This window comes from Corvus brachyrhynchos, unplaced genomic scaffold, assembly GCF_000691975.1.
Source record: "Corvus brachyrhynchos isolate BGI_N302 unplaced genomic scaffold, ASM69197v1 scaffold83, whole genome shotgun sequence".
Classification (NCBI taxonomy): Eukaryota; Metazoa; Chordata; class Aves; order Passeriformes; family Corvidae; genus Corvus; species Corvus brachyrhynchos.
In genome coordinates, this window is record NW_008238464.1 from 1,813,609 (window position 1) to 1,837,247 (window position 23,639).

A 23,639-nucleotide genomic window follows, 5' to 3' on the forward strand; every position below is an offset into this window, starting at 1 on the left:
AAATCATCCATGCCGGGATACTGAGAAGGAGAGAGCACAGCATAGCACTGCTTGGCAACGAGGCACTCAGCTGGTCATGGGAAAGTCAAGCTCCAGCCCTATTCTACTGAGTCCTTAATTGTTTAGACAAAACACAGCAATATTTTAAGGAAAAATTGGGAGACACCTCCTACAGCCAACAAAACCCAGCTCTCCTGACACATGGAAAACTTTGGATGGTGTATCTGCTGCCAGTCAGATAGTTTAGAGTCTTTAAAACACAGACAGTTGCTGTAATCGCTGCGTTATGGAGTGAATCAAATACACAGCCAAGGCTTTTTCTCAGTTCTCTTTAGCTTTCTTAGCAGGCATGGGCCACGCAGTGTCAGGACCAAAAATGCTCAGAGGAGAAGCCAGGGCTGGGGGGATGCCAGAGGCAGGTAAGAGATAAGCAGCCCAGCAGCTAAGCCCTGGGGCCTGCTCATGACTGCAAAGACGGCCTGAACTCTTAATCCAGAATTCCTGTTTCTCCCCTCCTTGGCCACTCTTGAAAACAAAACAAATTCAAATCAGAAGGAAGCTGATACAAAAACCTTCTGGGTCACATCAAGGTAATAAATCAAGAGCACTGCAGCCCGTTCCCTACCAATCCAGCAGTTAGCACACGCAGCCTGGCTCCGAGCAGCAACATCTGTTACTCCAGTTACACTGCTGCCATGTATTTTGATAACCTTTATGTATGTTTAGAAAAAGCATTAGCAAAATATTTGCAGTAGCTCAGTTTCAACATGAAACATGCTACAAGTAACACGTTACTTGTCTGGTTCTTACCTGGTCATTCTCCTCTTCATCACTGCTTAACTTCAGGTCATCTTCTAGCATTCTGGAAAGCAAGCAGAATAAATTATAACTTATCAAAATGCTTTAGATTGGATATTTTCTCAGAGCTATTGTAAATATTTAATAATCAAAAACAGAAAGAAAATATATTTTATCCCATAACTTTGTAGCTGTGACACTTTATATCTTATCCAGTTGCTATCAGCTAACTTCTTAATTAATTTCCTGCTATTGCTGCCTAAGAGAAAATGTTTATTAGAGTAATAATGGATTTTGCAAAGACTCTTATTATTACAACTACTGAAAAACAATTTTTGTATGCTAAAAACAGTATTTTTGATGCTGACAGGTCAGTAGTCTCCCTGAGAGGAAATTTTTTGTCCATTTGGCTTTGAGCTTACAAAACAGAAGTAGATGTTTACACTGGCAATAGTGCAGCACAAAATAAGGTTCAGTGATGTTTCCTGAAGGCCACTTTTACTTTATTGCATGTTTGATGTAAAATTGACATTGACTGAAACAATTAAAACGAAAATATATTGTCTCAGGGCACAAGAGTATCCACAGGATTTCACTGTCATGTAAACATAGAAAATAATGCATCTTTTCTAATGAGGATTTCATCCTCCCTTCCCATATCCTTTCCTCAACTTGCTTAAACTGGTGCACAAAGAAGAGGAGTCTGGTTTTACCTCCATACATTTTTTTTAGCAATCTAAAATTAAGTAACTAGCAGTTAAAGAAGTTGAAGAGATGCAAAGATTTCCCCCAGTGCTTGAAAAGTCTTTGAGAATAGGACCTGTTTTTAAAAAGTGCCTTGGTAATAATAGTAATAATTTGGAAAGTTGCTAATTTTTCTCACACTCTGTGAAAAAAGAATCTGTAATTTCATCTCTGCTCCAGAGGAAATCTTGGTGAGCAATTCAAACACATCCTGTGATGTGGGTGGTCCCCGGAGTGTAAGTATTGCAAGAAGACATATGTAGTAATTTCAAACCACCTCCTTGTACTTGTGCCTAGATCTTCCAGGAGCGTGCCTGAAAAGCATGACTCTGACATGGGCTACATGTGCTAAAAGAGCACAGAGCCTCACCACGCTCTCCTCAGCTCCTCACTGTACGTACAGTCTCTGCCTGTTGCTGCTGTCACAGCTGCTTCCCTATTTCCCCACGGCACCTTTCAGGGAATGTAGGTGTATAAGAACAAGAACTGGGGGTCAGAGCAGCAATTCTCAACTAGTTCATCTCTTAAAGATTCTCCTCTTGCTTTTTTCCCACATTTCCTTCTACTTGTGCCAAGATTCCTCTTCTGTAAAATCAACGTATCAAGTTCAGCAAAATCTTGTTGGAATGCAGACACCTCACATATACAGGACACTCATTGAGTTGGAGGGACTTGACATCTCACAGCAGGACTTGCCTATATTTTATCTTGAAGTATGTCCATTGTCAGGAAAAAGCTCTCTCTGTCATCTCCCAAATCAGCAAAGCCTTGATGGCTGTATCAGTGCAGGCACTGACCCAGCTAACAAGCCCTGCTGAGAAGTGGGCAAACAGGATGGGTATGATGACACAGGATACAGCTCCTAGGAGTTAAACATGTCAGAGAGGCAAAGGTTCCTGTAAACACCACAAGATCCATACTGGCTTTGGATCCCATCACATACAGAGATCCAAACAATCTTATAATTGCTATTCTTTTAATTAGATCTGTTTAGGCCATCCCTGAGAAAACAGTACTCAAAAATAGAAAGCTCAGATCTGCAATTCAGCACCTATGTGATGAAATCTGCACCGATAGTGATTTAACCAGAAAGTGGTATGCTTGTGTGAAAAGCAGAACTCCCAGGGTGTCACTGCCTGCTCTCCCTTGACTTTGAGTGCGTGAATTTCTGCTAGTGATGTGGTAGTTAAGTACATTTACTTTAGGCTTAGCAGTTTAGTTCTTCTCCTAAATGGTAGCTGAAAAATCAAAAGCATATAATGAAACATTCTAGATAGCTCTGTGTATTTGTGTCCTGTATTTTTGTATTAACATATAAAAAAGTGTTTTGTGAGCTTGTCATTAGAAGCAACTAGGATACATTGAAGCCTTTGGGTTGTGTGGAGGTGTGAGCCAAGGAGTGCAATCCGGTACCATCCACACAAAAGGAACAACAAACCGCAGCACTGGTGCATCAAACTCTCCTTGCTTGCACATCTTAGCCTCTTTATTTTCCCTGTCTGTTTTTCATTTCAGAAGTGCTGCTTTCCAAGAAAAGCACTGCCTGCCTGGGGCTTGCGGCCCCTTTTGGAACTACCATCAGCCTACAAACACACTCCTAACACTGGGGATAGGAAAAACCAGGTCATCATAAAATGCTTGCTTGCTTGCTTTTTTTTTCCCTAGAGTGGGATCTGGCTGGCCTGATACATGTATTTGTCACAAGGATGTATCAGGTTGCCAGTGTACAGGTCTACCTTGTAAAGCAGGAGTTGTGCAGGTATAACCTCTGTGCCTGAAAGTCTTCACTGGTTCCGCACAGCTTTCACTCTCAGGTGAGGCCCTCAGCCCTCATCTACAAAGCCACAGCCAGAGCAGGACACAGTGTCACCTGGTGGGTGAAGCTGAAGCTGGCCTGGAGAGAGAAGCTCCTTGGGCACCAAGGCAGCTCTCACAGGCCAGGCTGAAGCACACCCGGGGTGAGGAGGGGGTGTTTATATTACAGGGATTCCATTTTGCAGTAAGTGTCTTCAGTAAGGTAGATCAGTTTTGAGTATGGACGCTTTTGAGGAATGTTTGAAAGAAAAATTCCACAACTGGACCAGCAGACCCCACTTGAAGAGAGTGAGAACAGAAGAAAAATACTTTAAGCTCACAAGAAGCATTACATTAAATTGTAATTTATCTGAAAAGCACTTTGATACAGATTCAGCACAGAATGAGCCTTGATACACCCTGTGTTAGCACAGCACTTCAGACCATGTTTAAAACAACCCTTGTTTGGGATGGGGTTTCTTTACATATTCTGGCAAACTAGTATAAGGATGGAGAGACAAGCACAGACAAGCTCATGTGCAAACGCAGCCTTTACGCTTTTATCAGAACATGCAAAATTCAGGCCAGTAAGTGACATCATTCATGGACTTTCAGATTTTTTAGAATGAACCTTGCTTTGATGTATTCAGACACTGATAAAGAGGTAAGTAAATACAACCTTGTAAACAAAAGCTAGAAAAATGAAGTGGTACTCAAAGCAGCTCTGAAAAACACATAGCACCACTGAGGGCTTCTGCACTTGAAAAGAGCACATACAGCCAGGAAGTCACTTTGCAGAACCCAATTACACATTTTTAGTGAAATCTCTGTGAGGTCGTGGAGGCAGTGAGGGGTGGGCTCAAGCAGGAGTGCTCACCACACTCTAATTAATGCATTTGTTCCTTTCTCTACAAAGAATATGACAGGTAGAGACATAATGAAAGGAAATGAGGATGGGTTTGGGATATTGAGAAAAGCCTCAGCAAGCCAGGTGGTTTCATTCTCCAGTAACCAAGGGGTTTCAGCCTGGGGTGATGGGCCATTCAGTTACAGGGAAAAGGAGGGGGTGTGCAGGCTTACTTACATGCAGTGGAAAATACAAAGTGGTCTAGAGGGCATTGATATACAACATCTGCCAGTGTCAGTGTGTCCAAATCTCCTACACAGCGTATTAGAAAGCCTGACCTGTTTTAATCTGAGGGTTGCTCACTGCATTGGTTCAGAAGGGTACTGGGGCTGGCGTAGCCATGTGGTGCACTGCAGAGACCTGTGGGACTCCTGTTCATCCCAGCATGCCAAAGAGTCAGGAGTTATTCCTGGTCAAAATTACAGGAGATTTGGGATGGAAGGTCATCACAGGCTGCCAGGGAACCACATTGCTCAAATGGAATAGTTGAGATGTGCAGCTTCACTGTTTTGTCTGCCTTTTCTAGTGATTTGTTGCTGCTGGAAAGCTCAGTCCCAAGCAAGTGTTATCTTCAGCCCCAGCCAGAATCCAGGGAATAGCAGGAAGACATCTAGTTTCTCCTCTGCAAATTAACATCAAAGTAACAACAAGTTTCAAGTGTGAGGGTAGAGTCAGGCCTTATGTCAAAGAGTTCTGATAGAGCTGGAAGATTCTCCTTCTGAGAAGAAAAAGCTGCTGGGGAAGGAGATGTCAACGGTGCCATCTGGAGGAGGTCGTCCTCAAGAGCCAGCAGAGAATCTGTTGTCACTTTTGACGTATGGAGCCAGTCTGAGACAGTTCCAGCACAGCCCTGCTTAGGAGGATATCTGTTTTCTTCCACACTGAAGACATGCTTCAGGCCTGGAATTATCCTTCACATCTGCTGGTGCACATGAAAGAAGCAGCAGGCATCACACCTTGTATTTCACTTTAACCTCTGATAAATTTCACATTCCTTGGCCTAATGTCTTCTTTCCTTCCCCCTGCAAAATTCTTATTAAGGCATAAAACTCTCAAAAAATTCCTCTGTGTTTTTTTTTCTTGTGATTAGAGAGATTCCCTTTTGGCACCTCAAGAAAGGTTGTACAAATGAGGGACAAAACTCTTTATGTCCCTCTGGTGGTCTAAGCTACTGTACAAGATATGGTCTTTCTTCATGATAGTGTTGATAATTAGAAAAACCAGGAAAAAAATCAAGAAGGGAAAGGAAAAATATTGATAGGAATTAATCATTAACACTAATGCTTCAGGAGAGATCATGCCAATGGTTTGTGAGCGTGGGGCACAAATATATGTATATTGCAATTGTCATTTAAATAAATTCAGAAGTCACCATTTTTGCAATCTGTAAAAGATCTCCTGAATGTATTAATCTGATCAACTATATTGTCCCAGTTTAATTCTAGGCAGCATCTCAGTCAGAATACCGTGTTTATTATGAACTGCTATGATTTCTGCTCATTATGGAGGAAAGGAACTTCAGTAGCGGAAAAATACTTGGATTTTAGCTGAAGAGGAACTCCACTAAGCAAAGAGTTGTAATGAAATATCAAAATAAAATAACTAAGTGCTCATTCGAGTTTATGCTACCACAATGTCTCATTCTGAATGCTTTTGGAAAATTATCTTATTTTTCAATGTACAATATCGGCATTTTATTTTCTTTCCCATAAATGCATAGTGACCTTTCAAGAAGTGGACATTAGTTTTTATATTACCAGAAACCCAGAAAGTAAATAGATATTATTCTAAGTTGCAATATGCTAGAAGACTTTCAGACTGACCCCATATGTTTAAAGTCACAACTGATGCACGGATATAGGAGACAAAAAGTATTCCTTCACACTATAAACCAGCAAAACAAAACCTTCCCAGAGGCACAGCACCATGTAAGACCTTTAACTCTTGTCCCCAGCAAAATGAGAGAGAATGCCAGGTGGGAATATGATGTTCCTACCCGGACTGTGCCCTTATGTTACTGGGATTGTTTCAGCTACGAGTGCTCACATACATAATATGACTTAAGCTCCATGAAGACAAATGTACCTTCAGTTTCTGGCTGTCTTCCATTGCTTTCTAAAAGAGAAATGCAAGGAAAAATATGCCTGGTAAGAAGTACAGAGAATTCATAAGAAACAGATGAACATGTTTCCTTTCTTAAAAAAAAAAAAAAAAGAAAAGAAAAAAGAGAGAGAGAAAAAGGGAAACAAATGTTGTTGCTATTACCTTGGTTACTTGCACATAACAGATGGCCAGTTATATTCACTACTTACCTACAGCCAAAACAGGTATTTGAAATAGCTTTGTTTACTAATCCTAAATATAGGAGTGGCTGGTTTTATACAGTAGTAATTTTTAATTAATTATATTCTGATTGCTGAAATTATTTTTCACTCTAGTGCTATAACTGATGCAAATGTTTCACTTTGGAAAAGCTCATGCATTTATATTATCTGAGAAGTGTAGTATTTATTTGTGTTTTATACAAAATAAAGTCAAAAGCTTATGGATTAGGGTAAACAACTAGATCAAGAGGATATTTTATAAGTGCTGTAATAGAGCTTTCAGGAGGCTTGTAAGACCTCTGCAAGCACTGCTTGCAGCATCTAAAATTCACTCTGAATATATGATGTTTAAGTTGTACAAATCCCCCAACAAACAGTTTGTGCAAGTTCTGCTACACAGAAACAGGCAGAAAAACATGATTATATAGAATACCATCAAATCTAATTAAAAACAGAGGGAGAAAGCCAGTAAAATCAGGCTGGTGAAATATTAATGCACTTAATGCTGGAATGAAGCCTATATATCAATGTGAGATTTAATTCCAGAGTGTAGAATTTAAATGTCTGAAAAACGGACTCAGTCTATAGAAATAGAATTAGCAATTCCAATAAAAAATAGATACTCTGAAGGAAAAGTCTTCTGTCCTTGGCTTGAATCCATCTAGGCTGGTCTACACCACTCTTCAAAACCATTTAAACCAGCTAAATGTTCTGCTAAATTCCCATTACACTGATGGTCTCATTAGAAATGCAAGGCAGACCTCTCCAAGGGATACAGCCATCACTCTCTCCTATGAGCAGAAGCTGAAATAAGGTTTCTTCTGCAGCAGCTGCCCCAATGAGTGACTGTGTTTGCCCTGGTGATGTTTTTCCCCTTTAACGAAAGGGACAACAAATGCAATTGAATCATACCCTGAATTTTCCAACTCCTTGGCAGGGTGGTGAGAAAGTGCCCCACAGATCACAGCACTCCCTGAGAATGATGTTTGGGCAGAAGGATCCAGAGTACCTCCTTAAAAAGGAGAGAAATTCAGGAAAGCAAGGAAACAAACCCCTGTGAGGCCACTCTCTGAGCAAGGAAGCCACCAAAAAAATGCATGAATACTCAGAAAGAGGGAAGACAGCAGCTCACGCCTAAGTAGTCCAATCACTCTGACAGCTTACCAGAGTTTCATGGCTAATCATGCTCTGTGTGACAGGAGGAAATACATTTGAGGAATAAAAGTTTTGAATGTGCTGCTCGCAATCTTCGAATCCATTTCTTGCCTCCCTGCCCCTGCATCCCCTAAGCCTCTCTAGGTGTGATTAACAGTTATTTACTAATGCTCTCCCTCTAATTTCTGAGCCATTGCTGATGCTGCCACCTAAAAAATATTCATTTCAAAGGTGAAATGAAGTAAGAGTGCATGAACTGCAGTACTGCCTCTGTGTCAGCCATTGTGACAGAAATCTTGGGGAATTTAATGTTTCTGAGACAGAGCTGACACTGCCAAGTCTCCCTGCTGAATGTGCAGCATCTGATTTTGTACTCAAGTGATTATTTCCTCACAAATGATCTCTTACTGCCTAATCCCAAGTGCTACAAGCATCTGTCCTTATGCTGGAGTCATCATGGGGTGAGCTTTATTGTCACATTTCAAGGTACATCACAAATGACCCTCAGATTTTGCCAGCCAGTGGTCTTCCAGCCAGTGTCTGTATGGTGACATGGAAGATCTGAGGTGTATGGATACTTCAGTCTAGCGTAGCTGATTTTAAATAACTTATTGTCTCTAGACACTGTTCAGCTTCCTGTCTGTCTAATAGGCAAACCTGCTTTTTCTCATGTGAAAAACATATTTATTGACTCTAACATTATTACAGCTTTAATACTTCCAGCTAATAAGGGGCTATTGCTAGAATTTCTTTATTATTGTTGTTTTCATGTACCTTAAGAAACCCCATATTCTCATTGCCCTCGAGCTTTCCTCTAGTATCGCCCATTCCTTTTATCCATCTTCAGTATTCTACATTTTCTTTTTCAGACTATGTTTCATGTATATGTATTCATATTACATATATTTAAATTTCATGTCTATTGCACAGATTGCTTTTTCACTTCTAATTACGACTTTTACTTGACCAATGAAGCTGAAGCCACTTTCAGTAGTTGTTTTTTGTCTTGATTGTGGAAATGCAGCCTTTTTCTAACCTAACAAACTCTGCTTAAAAAATTTCAAGCTTCCTTGTCTCTAGACTTTTCTACCCCATCAACTTATGGTCAACAATTTCTATGCTTTGGGACACCAGCCTTTCCTTTATTTGTCTAGCTTGAACATAATAAAATCATGGTCTGGTTCACAGGCAACCATATGTTTCCTATCCACTGACCAATTTATCTTTATTCAAAGGAGGGGTGAGAATGTCTGGTGAAAAGTCGTCAGTGCTAGAAAGTGCCACAAAGACCATCTACAACCTTCACTCCAATTTCACAGCTGTCTGTGCTGGAAGTCTGGTGATACCTTCCAAACCAGGACCTCTGGAATCCACCTGATAAACCTGCTTTTCCTTTCCACATTGATGCTGATGGACCACCTTCATCCCCTCTTGTAACTGGAGTCGATATTCAGTTGATATTCTGTCTCTGGGATAAAGAAGAAGTTTATTTGACATCCTGAGCTGGAGCTTTCCGTGTCAAGAAAGGCTAGAGGAGGAAAGGAACAGTTCCCAAAGGCACATGGCTGACTGACTGATACAGAGAGGCTATTGCTGAATATATACATGGCACAGGAACATATGGCAACTATACCTCCTCCATTCCCTCTGCAGCTCCAGCCAGTAGAAGCACATCTGTGAAAGACACACCAGGACCCCCAAAGTTTTCAGCATTTCCTTTCAAATACTTTGCCTAGCCATTTCCTGGAAAGTCACTAAATGTATTTTACTCAGTCCCGTCTGCAATACTTATAGCTTCATTTAGTTTTAATATAGTTATAAATGGGCTGTAGCGGCCTGCTTTTTTTAATAACTAAGTAAATGAAACCCTGTCTGTAATAATAAATGAACCATCCATCTGGGAGGCCTCCAGTAAAAATTTCAACAGGTATTTATTGCTCCTTTATGTAAACAGTACTCTGGACAATACAAGTGATTATACTCTCTGTCAGCCTTGTCAGGAAGGAGACAGTACAGTTTTGGATGAAGTTCCATAGCATACACACTGAATTTAGAGGTTTATTTGACTAGATGGAGAAAAAATGATTAAAACAAGCAAATAAACAGAAAAGAATCCAGTTGGCTACTGTGAAAGGAAGCATACCATTTTATTTAAAGATACGGGGTGCGAGGATTATCTATAAAAAATGGACAGGTCTGTAGTGCTAGAGACTTCTCACAACTCCAGATGCTACACAGACAGCTCCCTAAACAACCCCACCCCCTCAAAAGTGGAAGGAGTTTCACTGTAAAATCAACACCTTACAGTGACTTTAAAATATATTGTGCTCTTATAGGTTCATATATTATGGAAGAGCAGTGCCTCGGGAGAATCTCCAACTGGAGTGCAAGAGACTGAAAATCATGCTATCCATCCCTGAGGGTTATCCCTTTCATTCATGGACACTGTTCACACACTGGAACGGGCAATAGCATGACACTTTTCAAGTAATGACATTTTAATTTAAAAAAATCTCATTGCCAAAATCATCTTCATACCACTGTTATATCCCAGCTCCTAATTACACAACATTACATTCCACTATTGTTGGAATAATACAACGTCAGAATAAATTGTCAAGTAACTAACTCAGTGTGTAGCAAGAAGGGGAAAAAAAGAAAGAAACAAGAGGCAGAAAGACCTGAAACTCATGTATGGCCAAGGTGATGTGCTATCACTTGATGCTGAGGAGTGAGCCGTAGGGAGTTCTGTGCATTAAATATGCAGGGGCCATTGTGACTTTTGTCAAAATTTCCAGCCCTCAAATTTCTGTGGAAATGGGCTTAAACCTCTCCCATGAGCAGATTTCTCAGAGACTTTCATTTTCAGCCAAGATAGGCACAGGGAAAAATGCATTTTTTTCCTTCTGATGCAGACTGTAAAAGGAAAACAAAGCTCTCTGCCGAACACCAGGCAGATTCTGCCCCACGGAGCAAACCGATTGCTCTCCTTATGAGACCTGCACCCTGCATGCTCTGCTCAGAGAGAGAGGTAGCACTGCTCCTGAAGCTGCCTCCATGGCCAGGGTGTTTCCAACAGGGTTACCAAGCTTACCAAGCTTAACTTACTAGGAGATAGCATGTTAGAGATAGTATTCTCTTGACTCCTCTCTGCTTTTGATATGTTGCAAGATGCTGAAAGAGGAAAAGATAATCTCAGCAAGGCAGACATCTCTGAACTGATAGCAGTCCCACAAAAATACAGGAGTTCTCAGGTTTGCTTGAGGATGGGCTGAGGGAGGGAGGGAGGGAGGGAGGGAGCTGCTAAGGGAGTGCCAGGACATGGGGCACAGGCTCTGCAGGGACAGGGAAGCTGGAGGCTGGCACTGGCACCTGGAGCAAGCTCATGGCCATGAAGTTCACTGCTGGGGCAAGAAAACACGTGCAATCTGTAGTGGTCAGATAATTCCTTTGGTCCCATGGAGCAGCAGTGAAGGGATGGTTACTCATAGGGTCCCATTAATTCAAACTGCACCGGTCGAGGTGTGCATGGGCTTGGCCAGGGCCTTCCTGGCACCGACCCTCAGCTGCCCTGGGGCCTGATGTCACCAAGTGCTTCTGACCTGCTTGCTTCACTTTGAGATAACCCCTTCTAGGGTGCAAAATGGGCTATTCCTCCTTATTTGAAATAATCTCATTTGGACATAGCAACAGCAAAAATAATCAGCTGAGGGCTTCTCCTTCAGAGAGAAGAGTTTTACTCCCAGCATTCAGATGTGCTGTGCAGAAATATACCACCTGGATTCCAATATATATGTATTAAAAAAAAAAAAAGGAAAAGAAAAGGTATTTTTTCTTAAAAACACTCTTTGGAAAAAATTATGAATTTAGCTCTCAAACAGTAAACCACACTATATCTCCTCTCTAATGTCTCTTTTTAAATATACACCAGGGAACAACTCATAACTCACTCGACACACACTATCTTATGAGTTATAGGTCAGTCATCTATGCTCAGAGTGTGTGTTGCACTTCCACACAACCTTATGAATTTTCCATCCCTCATCATTCATAACATGTCAGAATATCTATTACAAACCCTTGTTTGCAAGGAGGGCTTCTATTTTCTCCTTTCGTTTTATCACTGCTCTTAAATTTTCTTCTGGACACCAGCTTGGCATGCTGGCAGTACCATGCTGGCAGTTTCTGAGAAAAAACCAGTCAAAAATTCTGTCAGGTTGTAATGTCACTTGCAAAGAAATATCCTTTTTTAACTAATAGAAGTAGTGTATAAAAATGAATTAGGCACAATTGTATTCTGATTGCCAACTTCTACCACCCAGCTGCTAACTACCACAACCATCTCATAAAAAAGAATAATCTGGAAGTCTAAATGATGTCTGATAATGCTTTCTGCCATCCTAAATCTTTGGAAATGTTGAATCGTCTTGAGAAAAATGTCAACAATATTTTTTCACAAAGGCTCAAGTATGGACAAGACTAACTAAAGTCTTGTGTGAGGGATTTAGAGCTGAGGGAAATTTTCTAACATATAGTTTGGCCATTAAGAACAGTGTGAGGACCAGCCAAAATGCTTGGCAATTGCTAGATTTGAGCACTGCTTTTCCCTAAATAAATAAAGAAGTTTAAATTCTATGTAAAATGATAAATTTCAACATTTCTGAAATGCTGCACTTTCCTTTTCTTCTTTCAAAAACATTACTTTGAAATATGCTTGTATCTAGTACTGAAACAAGGCTGCCCAAGCACTTTCAGGAGTAAGGTAACCTAAATGAAATTATTAGCCCTGAATGTATTTCTTTTTCATTTTGCTGAGAAAATTAACAAAACTATTTTTATTTTCAGTTACCCCATATGATGTTTATTGTATTAAACAAAATATCAATTACCCATGCTGATTCAGAAGCAAATTTAATTCAGTCTGCAAAGTTCTAAACCTAGATTTGTTTTGAATTTCATATGGGTGCCCAATACTTACTAGCTTCTTTCAATTTTTCCCTCTCATTGGCAGTTAATAGAAACTTTCAGTGAAATATTTTTTTTTGTCATCAGTTGCCAGACTGCCATTAATAGAAGCAAACATTCTTAGCGGTGTTGTGAGCAAGAGCTGGTATGAACCAATCATACGGGAGACGGATTCTCAGATTGTTACGTGACTGAAATGGAGGGATTTGTGTTGCTGGCTTTTTAGTTTAGTTAGTTTGTTTGTTTTACAAAATCAGATAGGAATAAAGACCACTTGCTCAAATCTACTCCATTAGATAGCTGGTTGTTTGGTTTGTATGTTTGACATTTATGATTATCTGATACTGAGTTTCCAGGAAAAGAATTCTGCGTGGGCTCCTACAGGATCTACCTATGGCCTCCACCTTTGAAAAAATGGCTTTAAGCATCGCTTAACTTGCTATTATTTGATGTCAGCTTGAGTCCAATCAAAACAATCATTATTATTTCAGAAGTACTTTTGGGTGTGGAAATAAAATATGCAGGACTTAATATTGACAGAGCTGTGAATAATTATCTGTTTGATATTTAAGTAAGAATAAACCCTACAGATAATAATGCGTTAATTTAGTACACCTGCAACTGGTTTGTGATCAAATATTGTGTCTATATTATGCAATATATGTTCAAAAAGTCATATATACAAGGAATGACATGACTTTTGAAGAATTCAATTTAGTAGTAACATTGTTAATGGTCAAAAGTAGATCTCCTGAACTAAATGTATTGGGTTACTGTCTTGGGGTGACCAGGACAGTTACTTTTATCATCAGTGTCACTCTAGTAAAACCAGTTTATCAGCAATTAATTTAGCTCACTATATTACCTTCAAGGCAAATGATTTTTACTGATAAAAGAAAAAACTTCAGATGTACATGTTATATCAGGCACTTAAATACTTCTAGTGCTGACGACAGCAGAGATGGCTGATAAAAATAAGAAATAAAGTAGGCAAAATGTAGGAGACTGACAATAAAGAGCTTTGAAATATGTAAATAACTTTCCAGAAGTTCTACAAACCCTTAGACTATCTCCAGCAGAGTGTTTATTAGTCTAAAGAAATCATTGTGTACTTTTCAGAGTACTACAGAAAGGTTTTTCCTGCTCCAAAGATGCAGCAAACAGCCCTCATTACATCTTATTTATAAATGTCTTGAATGCTTCAAGTTTATTTGCAATTTAAAGAGGTGCCAAAGAAGAACAAGGAATAAAAAAAGGTCTGTCAGAATTTTCTTATTGATACTTTCTCCCATTCTTCCATCTAGCTGAACACCAAAGCGTGAGGACTTACTCTCCTCATTACCAGGATCATTAACTAGTATGACCCATCCTATCAAGACAGGTACCAGTTTGTTACTGGGCTTCATCCTATGGCACTGTTTTCTAGTGAGAGATCTCTGTGTAGGTACATTTCCCAACACCCTATGAAACCAGAAGTAAGCAAACCCATGATAATTCTCAGTCACTCAGAAAGAGGATTAGAGGCAAAGAGATTCGCTGTTTTTAAACAAAGTCACAATACACTGTTCAGTGAGATTATGAGCTGGGAAGGAAACTCCAGGTCCTGCTGGGAAGACATAGGCACTGCCTCAGATGTACCCATGACCCAACATCTTACACTGTTCACTCTCGACTTCATCTTTGGAGCCTGCACTAGGAGAAAATTTTAAGGGAAAGAAAGCCAAAGATGAGGTGGGAAGGTGAAGAGGTGCCGAAACAGTATCTTCTCCATATCTCTTCTATCAGAGCTCAGCAGAGCTACCAGAGCAGAATATGCCAACACTCAAGAACCTCTAATTTTCTGGCAAACAGGCATGCCTGCCTGAGACAGAGCAAGAGGGTTTTATGTAAAGAATGCATTTATTAATCTGTAAAATGTTGCAAATGAAAAATAAAATTGGACTGGAAGATTTCAATTTTTTCCAGAAAAACCCATAACATTTGACCCATTTTGGTATTTTAAATCAAAATTTGATTATTTTAAGCTACATGTGAGAGATCATTCATTCTGAACAAGGATTTGTTATATTGCTTGTATAGAATAGGATTAAATAAACTTTTATCACACTGGGACTGTTAACTCTTGACGTTCTTTACTGCTACACTCATGCAGTTATTAACCCCTAAAAGTCTTTGGTTTGGGCTGTAATTTCTTCTTCCATTAGTTTTTGTGAGATCTGAAACTGCACTCAGAAGTGCCCTTTAAATACTTGTTTTTTGGTGGAGTTTTCCCCCCATCCTTGTAACAGCCATGACAATTGGGCTGCTAATTATTATCACGAGATATTAAAAACCCATTTCAGCAGATGTGTGAAGGAGCAGCAGATAGATGCCTTCTGCACCCCTGCTTGGGACCACTGGGGCTGTGCATGGGATGTCAGTGCAGCTGTGGTGATGGTCCCTGCCTGCCTGTCAGCTGGGGAGAGTCTGCTGCCAGCGTGGCTTTCTGTGGGGGACTGTCTCTGTCCCAGCTCAGCACCAGCATGGCTCTGCGACCAGGCAGGCAGGCAAGCACACCTGAAATCAGCCCAAGCCAATGCCATACTCAGAGGTGTCCTTTGCGAGAAGGGGTGGGTGAAAATTAGCTTAGAAGGATGGCCACGCCTTCTGCGGTGCTCTGGGGTCTGGTGGCTTGGAAATGAGGGGGAGTGGTGCCCACGGCTTGCAGCAACTACCCATGCACAGGTCTTGGGGCTACTTTGGCTTCTGACGCAGCTGAAATACCAAGTACGGAGACTTTGTCCCACAGCCCCAACTCTGAGGCTCACAAAAGGTTACATGGAGACACAGGAGGTGCCCTTCTCCAGCTGCTTATGGCTCAGGGTCAGTCCCTGAGGAGTTCTGGGATGGTACTCAGGGCTGGGGCGAGGGACACTGTCGCACATGGCCCAAGAAACCACACCAGGGCTTGACAATGTTGAAGACGTGGGTGAAAGCACACAGAAATGAGTGCCTAGCTATTTAACAACAATCATGGATATTTAAGACTGAAACCCAAGCCACAGCCCCATTTTGGGGGTTCAGGCACAAGATGAGCCTCTTGCATCTTTGCTTGGACACCACTCCCGAGGTGTGAATGCCCTCTGACACCCAACAGCAAGAGGAGGTCAGGGAGCAGGCACTGGCACACCCTGCAGGGCATCACTCCTGTGTACTGTGGCCATGCTGGCCCTGAGCTGCTCTCCCTCCTCTGAGGACTGTGCTTCATCTGCTGTGCAAAGATTGAAACCAAGGAAGGAATAAGGAGGAAAGTGGTAGCGAGAACTCACTTTGTGGTTTCAGCTGTGAGCATCTTCAGTGCTCTTCAAAGGTGGTGATGCTGCTGTATCACATTAGCCCCCTGTACAGGTAATGAATGGGAGCTGTATACTGTGAGCATTAGATCATCAACCTCAAAGAGATTTAGGGGGAAAAAATCATAATACAAACTGAAAAATAAATACATGCAGACTGGGACATAGAAATATGTCTTTTCTTTAGAATGCTGATTAATGTTGCATCACAATAGCCCCCAAGGCTCATTTTCCTATTTGTAAAAGGGTAATAACTATTAGCTTTACCAATGTTTGTAGCAGGCTTTGAGGGGGGTTGTGTGTTCAAAAGAAATACTAATGACCTGGAGAGGTCATTAGTTTGGGGATATTCTGTTGGACTGGCACCAAATCTCCTCTGACTTTGCCTAAGAAATCATACAGCAAAGAGTGAACTTTCATCTGCACTAGCTTCAGGCATATTTGAAATTACTTAAATGAATGTAATTGCAAAGTAATTTTATTCCACTGTTTTATAGCAGTTTTTCTGTTCAGCCAAAGGCAAGACTGGCAAGCCCTTGAAGGACAGGAGGCTGCTGAGAGGATTATATTTTGTCAGGACTTCTCAGCACTAGAGGACTCACCTCATCTCAGCAAACAGCCCATCACACAGGACCACCAACATGAGCCCCACCACCAGGCGGGGTAGCCCTAATTTACACCATTTGCACTTGGTCTGAGCACCTGATGAGGTGCTAACTATAGCAGGTCTGTGTGACATGACTATAGTCCTAGAGGTAATTTCCTACACCTTATTACCACATAATAATGGCCTCTTAACAACCAGGCTAATCAAGAATTAATGAGGCACTAAAACACTTTTAGGAACAATGAAGGGTTTAAAAATTTCTCTTATGTGTTTTATTTAAAAAGCAATTAATTTAACAGTTACTGCCCTTACTTTGGAATCATATAAAAAGTCTTGGTACTTATCAAATGTATCAGTTGAAAGGTTTTATTCATTTATCAGTTATTTACTCATGTGAGGCTGCACATAACCTAAAGAGAGTAGAACCAGATCTGGGCCCTGTCTGCCTCCCTTGTGTAATTCCTTTTGTCTGCTCAGGCACTCCCTGGCTCTCACACAGGGAGGCCTGTTTGTCCAACAGTAAAGTACAACACCAAAACCAGACCAAAGTCAGCCCAAATTAACACTACTGCCAAAAAAGGGTTTTTTTTCTTAGCTCTGGAAACTAAACTGTCAGGGTTTTGGTTTGTTGTTTGTTGGGGGTTTTTTGGGTGTTTTTTTTTGTTTGTTTTGTTGGGGGTTTTTTTTTGTTTTTTTTGTTTTTTTGTTTTTTTTAAGGAAGGGAGGGTGCACTTAAATGGGGAGACATCCTTGATGGAAGTTTTTGAGAAGCTGAGTGAAATAAATTGGGGAAAAAAAGTAGGGATAATTCATGCTGCTAAAGGATTTCATATCAGTGACTCAATGCTGAATTAAAGCCTGAAAATATGTGCCTTTACCATCAGCCTGGAAGGCATAATCAAAACAAAAACATGTTCAAATTTGACTTATTTTTTAAAACTTCCTTCTGTGGTGTAAGGGTGGGGGTTATATCCTGGTTTGCTGAGAAAATCCCCAAATAGATCATTCTGTGACAGCTAACAGTTATGGTTATTAATTCCACTGCTGACATTGAAATTATACTGATTCCCAACATAATGGATGAGTAAATAGCACATTAGAAATTCTCAGATGCTTCCACATTTCCTATGCAATCAAAAAAAAGAACTCCCTCATTAAATAATACACTGTCAGAAAAGGCAATTTGATTAAATAAACCTATCTGTCAATCATGCCTAAAGTTATAAAAGGAAAACATTTTATAGCTAAGTAAAACTTTTCTCCATATTAATCTCTCTGTCTCTCTTTTTATTTTCTTTTTCTTGCGTGATTCTTAAAAGAGAAGTAATGGAAATCTATGTGCCCTAAAGGAAGATTGGAGCAATACCTGGGCACCTGACAAAGGAGTTAAAAGTTAGTCTTTACCATGAAGCAGAGATGACATGATGGAAGAATCAAGGGGGAAAGGAGGCAAATGATGACATGCACTAATCCAGAAACCTGAGCTACTGTGGGTGTGTTTTTTGTATCCTGTGTTACATATAGCTCTTTATTTCTTTTCTGTTTTTCAGGAGACATGGAGACATGTTTTGTGGGGCAGAAGTAGAAAAGGGGAGGGCCCACAGAGGTGAAAAACAGTAAGAAATGAGGCTGCAGGTGATGGATCCTGGCACAACCAGGGATGGGATGGTGGGAAAACAGCAGAGAGGGTGCAGCAAGAAAGAAAATGAAGGGAAAAAAAGCAGAAGTGGTGGGTGGCAGAGGATGGACAGCAAGTAACAAGAGTGGGAAAGAAATCAGAAATCATCCTGTGCATTGGGTCTAGGGAGCCCAGGAGTACATGGAGACTGGGCAGGGATGTGGGGCTGTTACCCAGGTTTGTTCTACTGGGGTCCCCTCTGCCCCATCCACAGAGCCACACTACCAAAGCATCAAACACGTATTCTCCTGTAGCAGCAAATGAGGCCACACATTACCCAGCTGCATTACAACAACAGTGGGGTTAATTTTTCATGCTACTTAATTTCATCAACACTGTGGGCTGGGGAGAGGGGAAGAGTTGTGTAACATGGTGTGATGGGTGGAAAGTCTCTGAACGTCACTGTGTCTGGTGGCCAAAGATGGAAACAGGGTCTGGCGGCTTCCTCTCCTTGGCTTTGGGAGGCAGCAGCTTCTTAGGACATCAAATACTTAATTAACTGAGCTGCAGAATTGTAGGATAAGATTCATACAGTTCCTTCTCTGATGGGAGAGTGTCAGCCTGGACCGTGCTGTTCTTGGTGAGTCTTTAAAGCTAATGCAACTCATACAGAAGACATTCTTTGAAAAGAACCAGAGATCTATTTGAATAAAAACCTGAGTGGATGACAAGTGCATGCAAAGCAGTAAGATGAGATTTTAATTTCGCTCAAGTAGAAAAACATAAGCGGCTTGAGCAGGAGGTATTTGCTTTCCAGCTAGGCACCCAGGCTTTTATGTTCTTCAGTGCACAGAAAGAGTTGTTCTTCTCATAGTGAATTCATAGCTCTGCAATGTCATTGAGCCAAATGGGATCATGCTAAACAGATATTTGGCCATTTCTGTTAGATAAAGATAAATCAAAATAATTTTAGAAGGAGGGCTGTTGCTTTATATAATCTTTTCACAAGGCCTGGAGATAATGGTTATTAAGTCATCCACCTACTTTTGTCTGAGGGAAATATATACAAATTTGGAATAATACCAGTATTATAGGTCCTTCTATAAATCTTACCTTTAGCATCCAACTTTTTTCCCACCTCTCATTGTTTTCGTATTTTGTATGTCTTTATATTTGATCTGTCTTATGTGCTAGATACAGTAATGAAACTCCTAAAATCCTGGATGAAAGTCTTCTGTTACCATACCTCTGATCTTCCCCCTTCTCTCTTTATTCCACTGTCTCCCAGGCTTCAGAGCTCGAAATCTGGTCCCCGATTCCTGCCTACTCAGCATCAGTCACAGGATGCTGCTGTGGGTGCTGCAGGGCTCCTTACCAGAGCATGCCTGCTGAAGAGTGGCATTGGCCAGCCACTCCCAGTCAGTAATGAAATCCATGTAAAAGACTCAGGGAGAGGTTTCTTTCTCTTGAATACAAAGCCTTCAAGAGTAAAACTCTTCAGGGGAGGACAGGACATCCCTCCTAAGTTGACCGTGTGTCTCCTGGCCTCGGAGCTGGACCGCTCACCCACCAGAGCCGTGCTGGGATCACTGTGCTGCGGGACGCGATGCTCAGTGGGCTCATGGCAGCTGTGAGGGATGTTGAGGAGAAGCAAACCTCCACTCTGACAAACACAGGTTCCTCTTTTTATCTCTTGCTCGTTCCATGTGCAGTCACTTTGTAGCAAGCCCTTTTTTGAACACATGCAAGTCATCCCACTTTACTGAGGCTGCTCACAGTAAAGCCTGCTGCTCCCAGGCAAATGCTTTTTAACTGAACTGGAGATGGGCAGCACAGCACAAGCAGAAATCTAGGTACCCACAGGAATTCTCGGTCTTTTAAACATTAATATTGAAAGAAGTCCTGCTAGAAGACATCATGCTTGTCTATAATTATTTATGAGATCAAAATCTTCCTGTGTGACAGAGGAGAACCCAGATTTTTTTAACAGTTTGTGGCAAAAGGCTTCATTGTTTCTTCCACAGAAGTGTATAGAAATTGCTGTTGCTTACAGTTATTACAAGTATTAAAGTTTATGTCTCATATTACATTTATTGTATAAGTGAAATGTGGATTTTACATGAGCAAGGACCTGAATTGTTTCTTAAGACCAACAGTTAAAACCAGTATAGACCAGAGTAATGAAAAACTGTTTTTGAGGTTATGTCAATGATGTTCTGGGGTTGCCGGCCCCAGACCTTTTCCTTGCTCTTTTCTGTATTTGGCCTCCATCTGAACTACATCAGGACAGGACACACATCTGGAAGCCTGCCTCATCTCCCTGGGGGACTTCAGAACAGAAGTCCCCCTCTATGCCTACCTAAATGCCACACAATTGGTCATGAAACCAGGTACAAAAGGGCAATTTTCTCATTCTTTGTCTGTATTGTGCTATTAAATACTTTCAAGATATTATTTGTGCTGATTTGTCTGCTTTGGTTTGATAGTAGGAAAGCTGATGGTGAATGTACAGGATTTTTACCCATAACTGCACTAAATTCTAATACAATTAAATATATGGTAAGTTCACATGTTTATCAGGTAACAGATCAGTTCTGTTTTAATTTAGTCTACCTGATCTATCACACCTCCTGGAGTGTGCCTCTGAAGAAAAATGTCAAGTGACTCCTTTTCTCTAGCAACAATTGCTTACAGTTTATGCCATGAAAGGGGGAATCAGCACAAATGAATCCTGACAAAATATCTTACAAAACTAATAAAAATCAGCATGCAGAAATGCCAGCTGTAATTGCACTATTTTGCCATAAAAGGTCTGTGGGCCAATCAAACCATGTGGTTGTTTTTTTTTTTCCTTTGGAAAAACTAAGCTTTTATCTTTGTAAGTCAGTGGTACAGTTGCCCTGATTTTGGAACGATCAGTAAGTATAATCCTTTTGAATCTCAGGAACAATATACCTCATCCAAACCTTTGTCCTGATTCATCTCCAGCTTTGATAGCTTTGGTGTGTCACCCTGCTTGCTTGTCAAATCTATCTATCTAAATTGCCGATAAATATATTCCACATCTCTTTTGGGAGATGAAGCTTGTCTGCATGCTAAACAAAGAACAGAATGCAAAAAGCCAAGATACACTCTGAGATATAATATTCTCCCTCTTAAAATACCACAGGTGAAATGATAATGTGGAAATATTCTTACCCTGAGGAAGGCAGACTCCAGTTGTAGCTTAGCAAATCAAAGACCAGAAAACTTGCTTGCAATAACATCCTAACAAATCCAAAGGGTTGGTTTTTCCCCAGTTAAAAAATATCCGCACTCTGACTTTTAATCCAAATCCAAAGATTAAGGCAGAAGAACTTCAATAATTTGTTTAGTTAGGTATGAAAAGTAATTTGTCATGAAACTGCCAGCCTGTCACTATAAAGGTTTAAAAAAATCATAGCTATTCATGGCTGAACAGTCGGACTTTTCCACACAGGAAAATTCATCATCATTTCAGGTTTCAGTATCTTTTTGTATTTTGCATGGCAAATAAAAAGTTGTCCACCAAGCTTGAAATGTCTCTTTTTTTTCGAGTTGGTCACTCTGTGGGAAAAACAGGCGCTTCTTTAAACTCCTTTTATTTTTTCTTCATAGTCATAAAATAAGTTTACAGCAAAATGAGGCAGCTTCTCATTCAGAATCTCACTTTCTTGTTATTAAAAAATTCTATCTGTGTACCAATAAAGCAGAAATCTAAGGCACTTCAGATTCCAAAATCTTTCCATTCCTGGACGAGCTTTAGTGTTCAAATGTTAATAGGATGCCTGCATTTAGGGGAAAAAAAAAAACCTAAAAAACTTGGCCTGTATTCAGGCTCAAGAGTCTGTGAAACAGACTTTTTCCATACTATGACCTCAGTCTTAGGATTTCTCTTTTGCAAAATGTTAGTTATTTTTCTTGGCAGGTGGCCAGAACCCTGTATCTCTCTTTCTTCCCCTCTCACCCTCCTCCTCTCCCCACCCTCCAGGCGCACACACACCTCTCTTCTTCCCATCACCCACAAATTCAGCCCTGAGGCGAGGTAACCCCCCCATCTTTTAGCTGATGGGACATGGTGTGGAGAAAAGAATCAGGTTATGGCATCCTGGAAGTATCCAATGCTCCCAATCGCCTTTCTCTTCTTTTGGACCCATTTTGTTTTGTTTGCCTGCCCCAACCCCCTGGGCAAAGCCAGCAGCCCCCCACACCCAGCAGCAGTGGTGCCCCCGCCAAGCATCAGCTACAGCGGGTTTCAAGTTGCAGCAGCTTTAGCCCAGGGTAGAGAATTTCCAAAATGTGTTACCCTGGCAACCAGGAATTTTAGCCCAGCAAAAACCACCACGCACACCGCGACTCCAACGTGCGAGACGCTGAGCTTCCATTCATCATTTTCTTCAGAGAAAAAATACAGAGTGGGGTCGATGGTGTCTGCCTTCCTGGAGGCATTGCCAATGAAACAGACTTCTTCCCAGGTACTTGCATCTCCTGATTTTCCTGGCAACCCCTCTTTAACCACTGTATTCCGAGCTAATACATAATACATACAAAGTTCCTAATTAGTCGCTTACAAATGACAAAGTCCAAGGAAAACAGTACTTAAGAGAAAAATAATATGCTTTCAGTGTAATACAGGAAAACATTTCCTCAAGCATGATGATATTTCACCTGGTTAAGTTAGCCAGCTTTATTCTAAATGGCATTCAATGAACACTGGTGATACAGAAGCATTTTTTGACTTGGTGTAAAATTAGAAATAATGCTCTTCATTATAGTAAGTTTTCCAGTGGGACAAAAGCTGCTGTTTTGTGGAGGTTTCTCCTGCATAAAACTACTTTCCCCTTCAGCTTTGAGCCAAGGGTGGCATCAAAACGAGGGCAGCTTCCTGCAGCTAATTATTTTTCCCTACAGTGTGCAGAGTACAGGTAGGTAGTAAAGGTGAAAGTGCTACACAAGAGGACCTGTATCAAGGGTATTTTATAAATAAAACTCTGCACTGAGCCATAAGGGTGGTTAATGCAAGCTATTTGCTATATCTGGTAAAAGAGAGGGATAGCATTTAAAAATAGGACAGTGAAAGCCCTTTCTCACCCCATCTAAGTCAAACAAAACTTCCCTGGACCTCAGTAGTACTTTTATTTAGTGTTCATCTATCCCTGTTTCTGTTGACATCTCAGATAATGCTTTTTTTGGTCTGACTCGAAATCAACAGAAGCTCAATTTTGTCCCAGGAAAACCACAGCTGCAATTAGGGTCAGATTGGGTTTCCATATGTTTTCTTTCTAAACCAAACAAATCAGCTCCAACTCATCTTCTTTCAGGGAGATCATGCTTTTGACATCTTTTTTTATATGACTTTCAGTGCTATTTGAAGATT

The 23,639-nt window shown here is 40.8% G+C and overlaps 1 protein-coding gene across 1 annotated transcript in view; it reads right to left on the bottom strand.

Annotated features, from left to right (window-relative positions):
* AFF3 (AF4/FMR2 family member 3) overlaps positions 1-23,639 on the bottom strand; it is a 316,401-nt gene that overhangs the window by 87,404 nt on the left and 205,358 nt on the right. Inside the window, exon 8 of the mRNA XM_017736969.1 lies at positions 811-862. Coding sequence (XP_017592458.1) covers positions 811-862 — 52 coding nt within the window. The remainder of the gene's footprint in view (positions 1-810; positions 863-23,639) is intronic.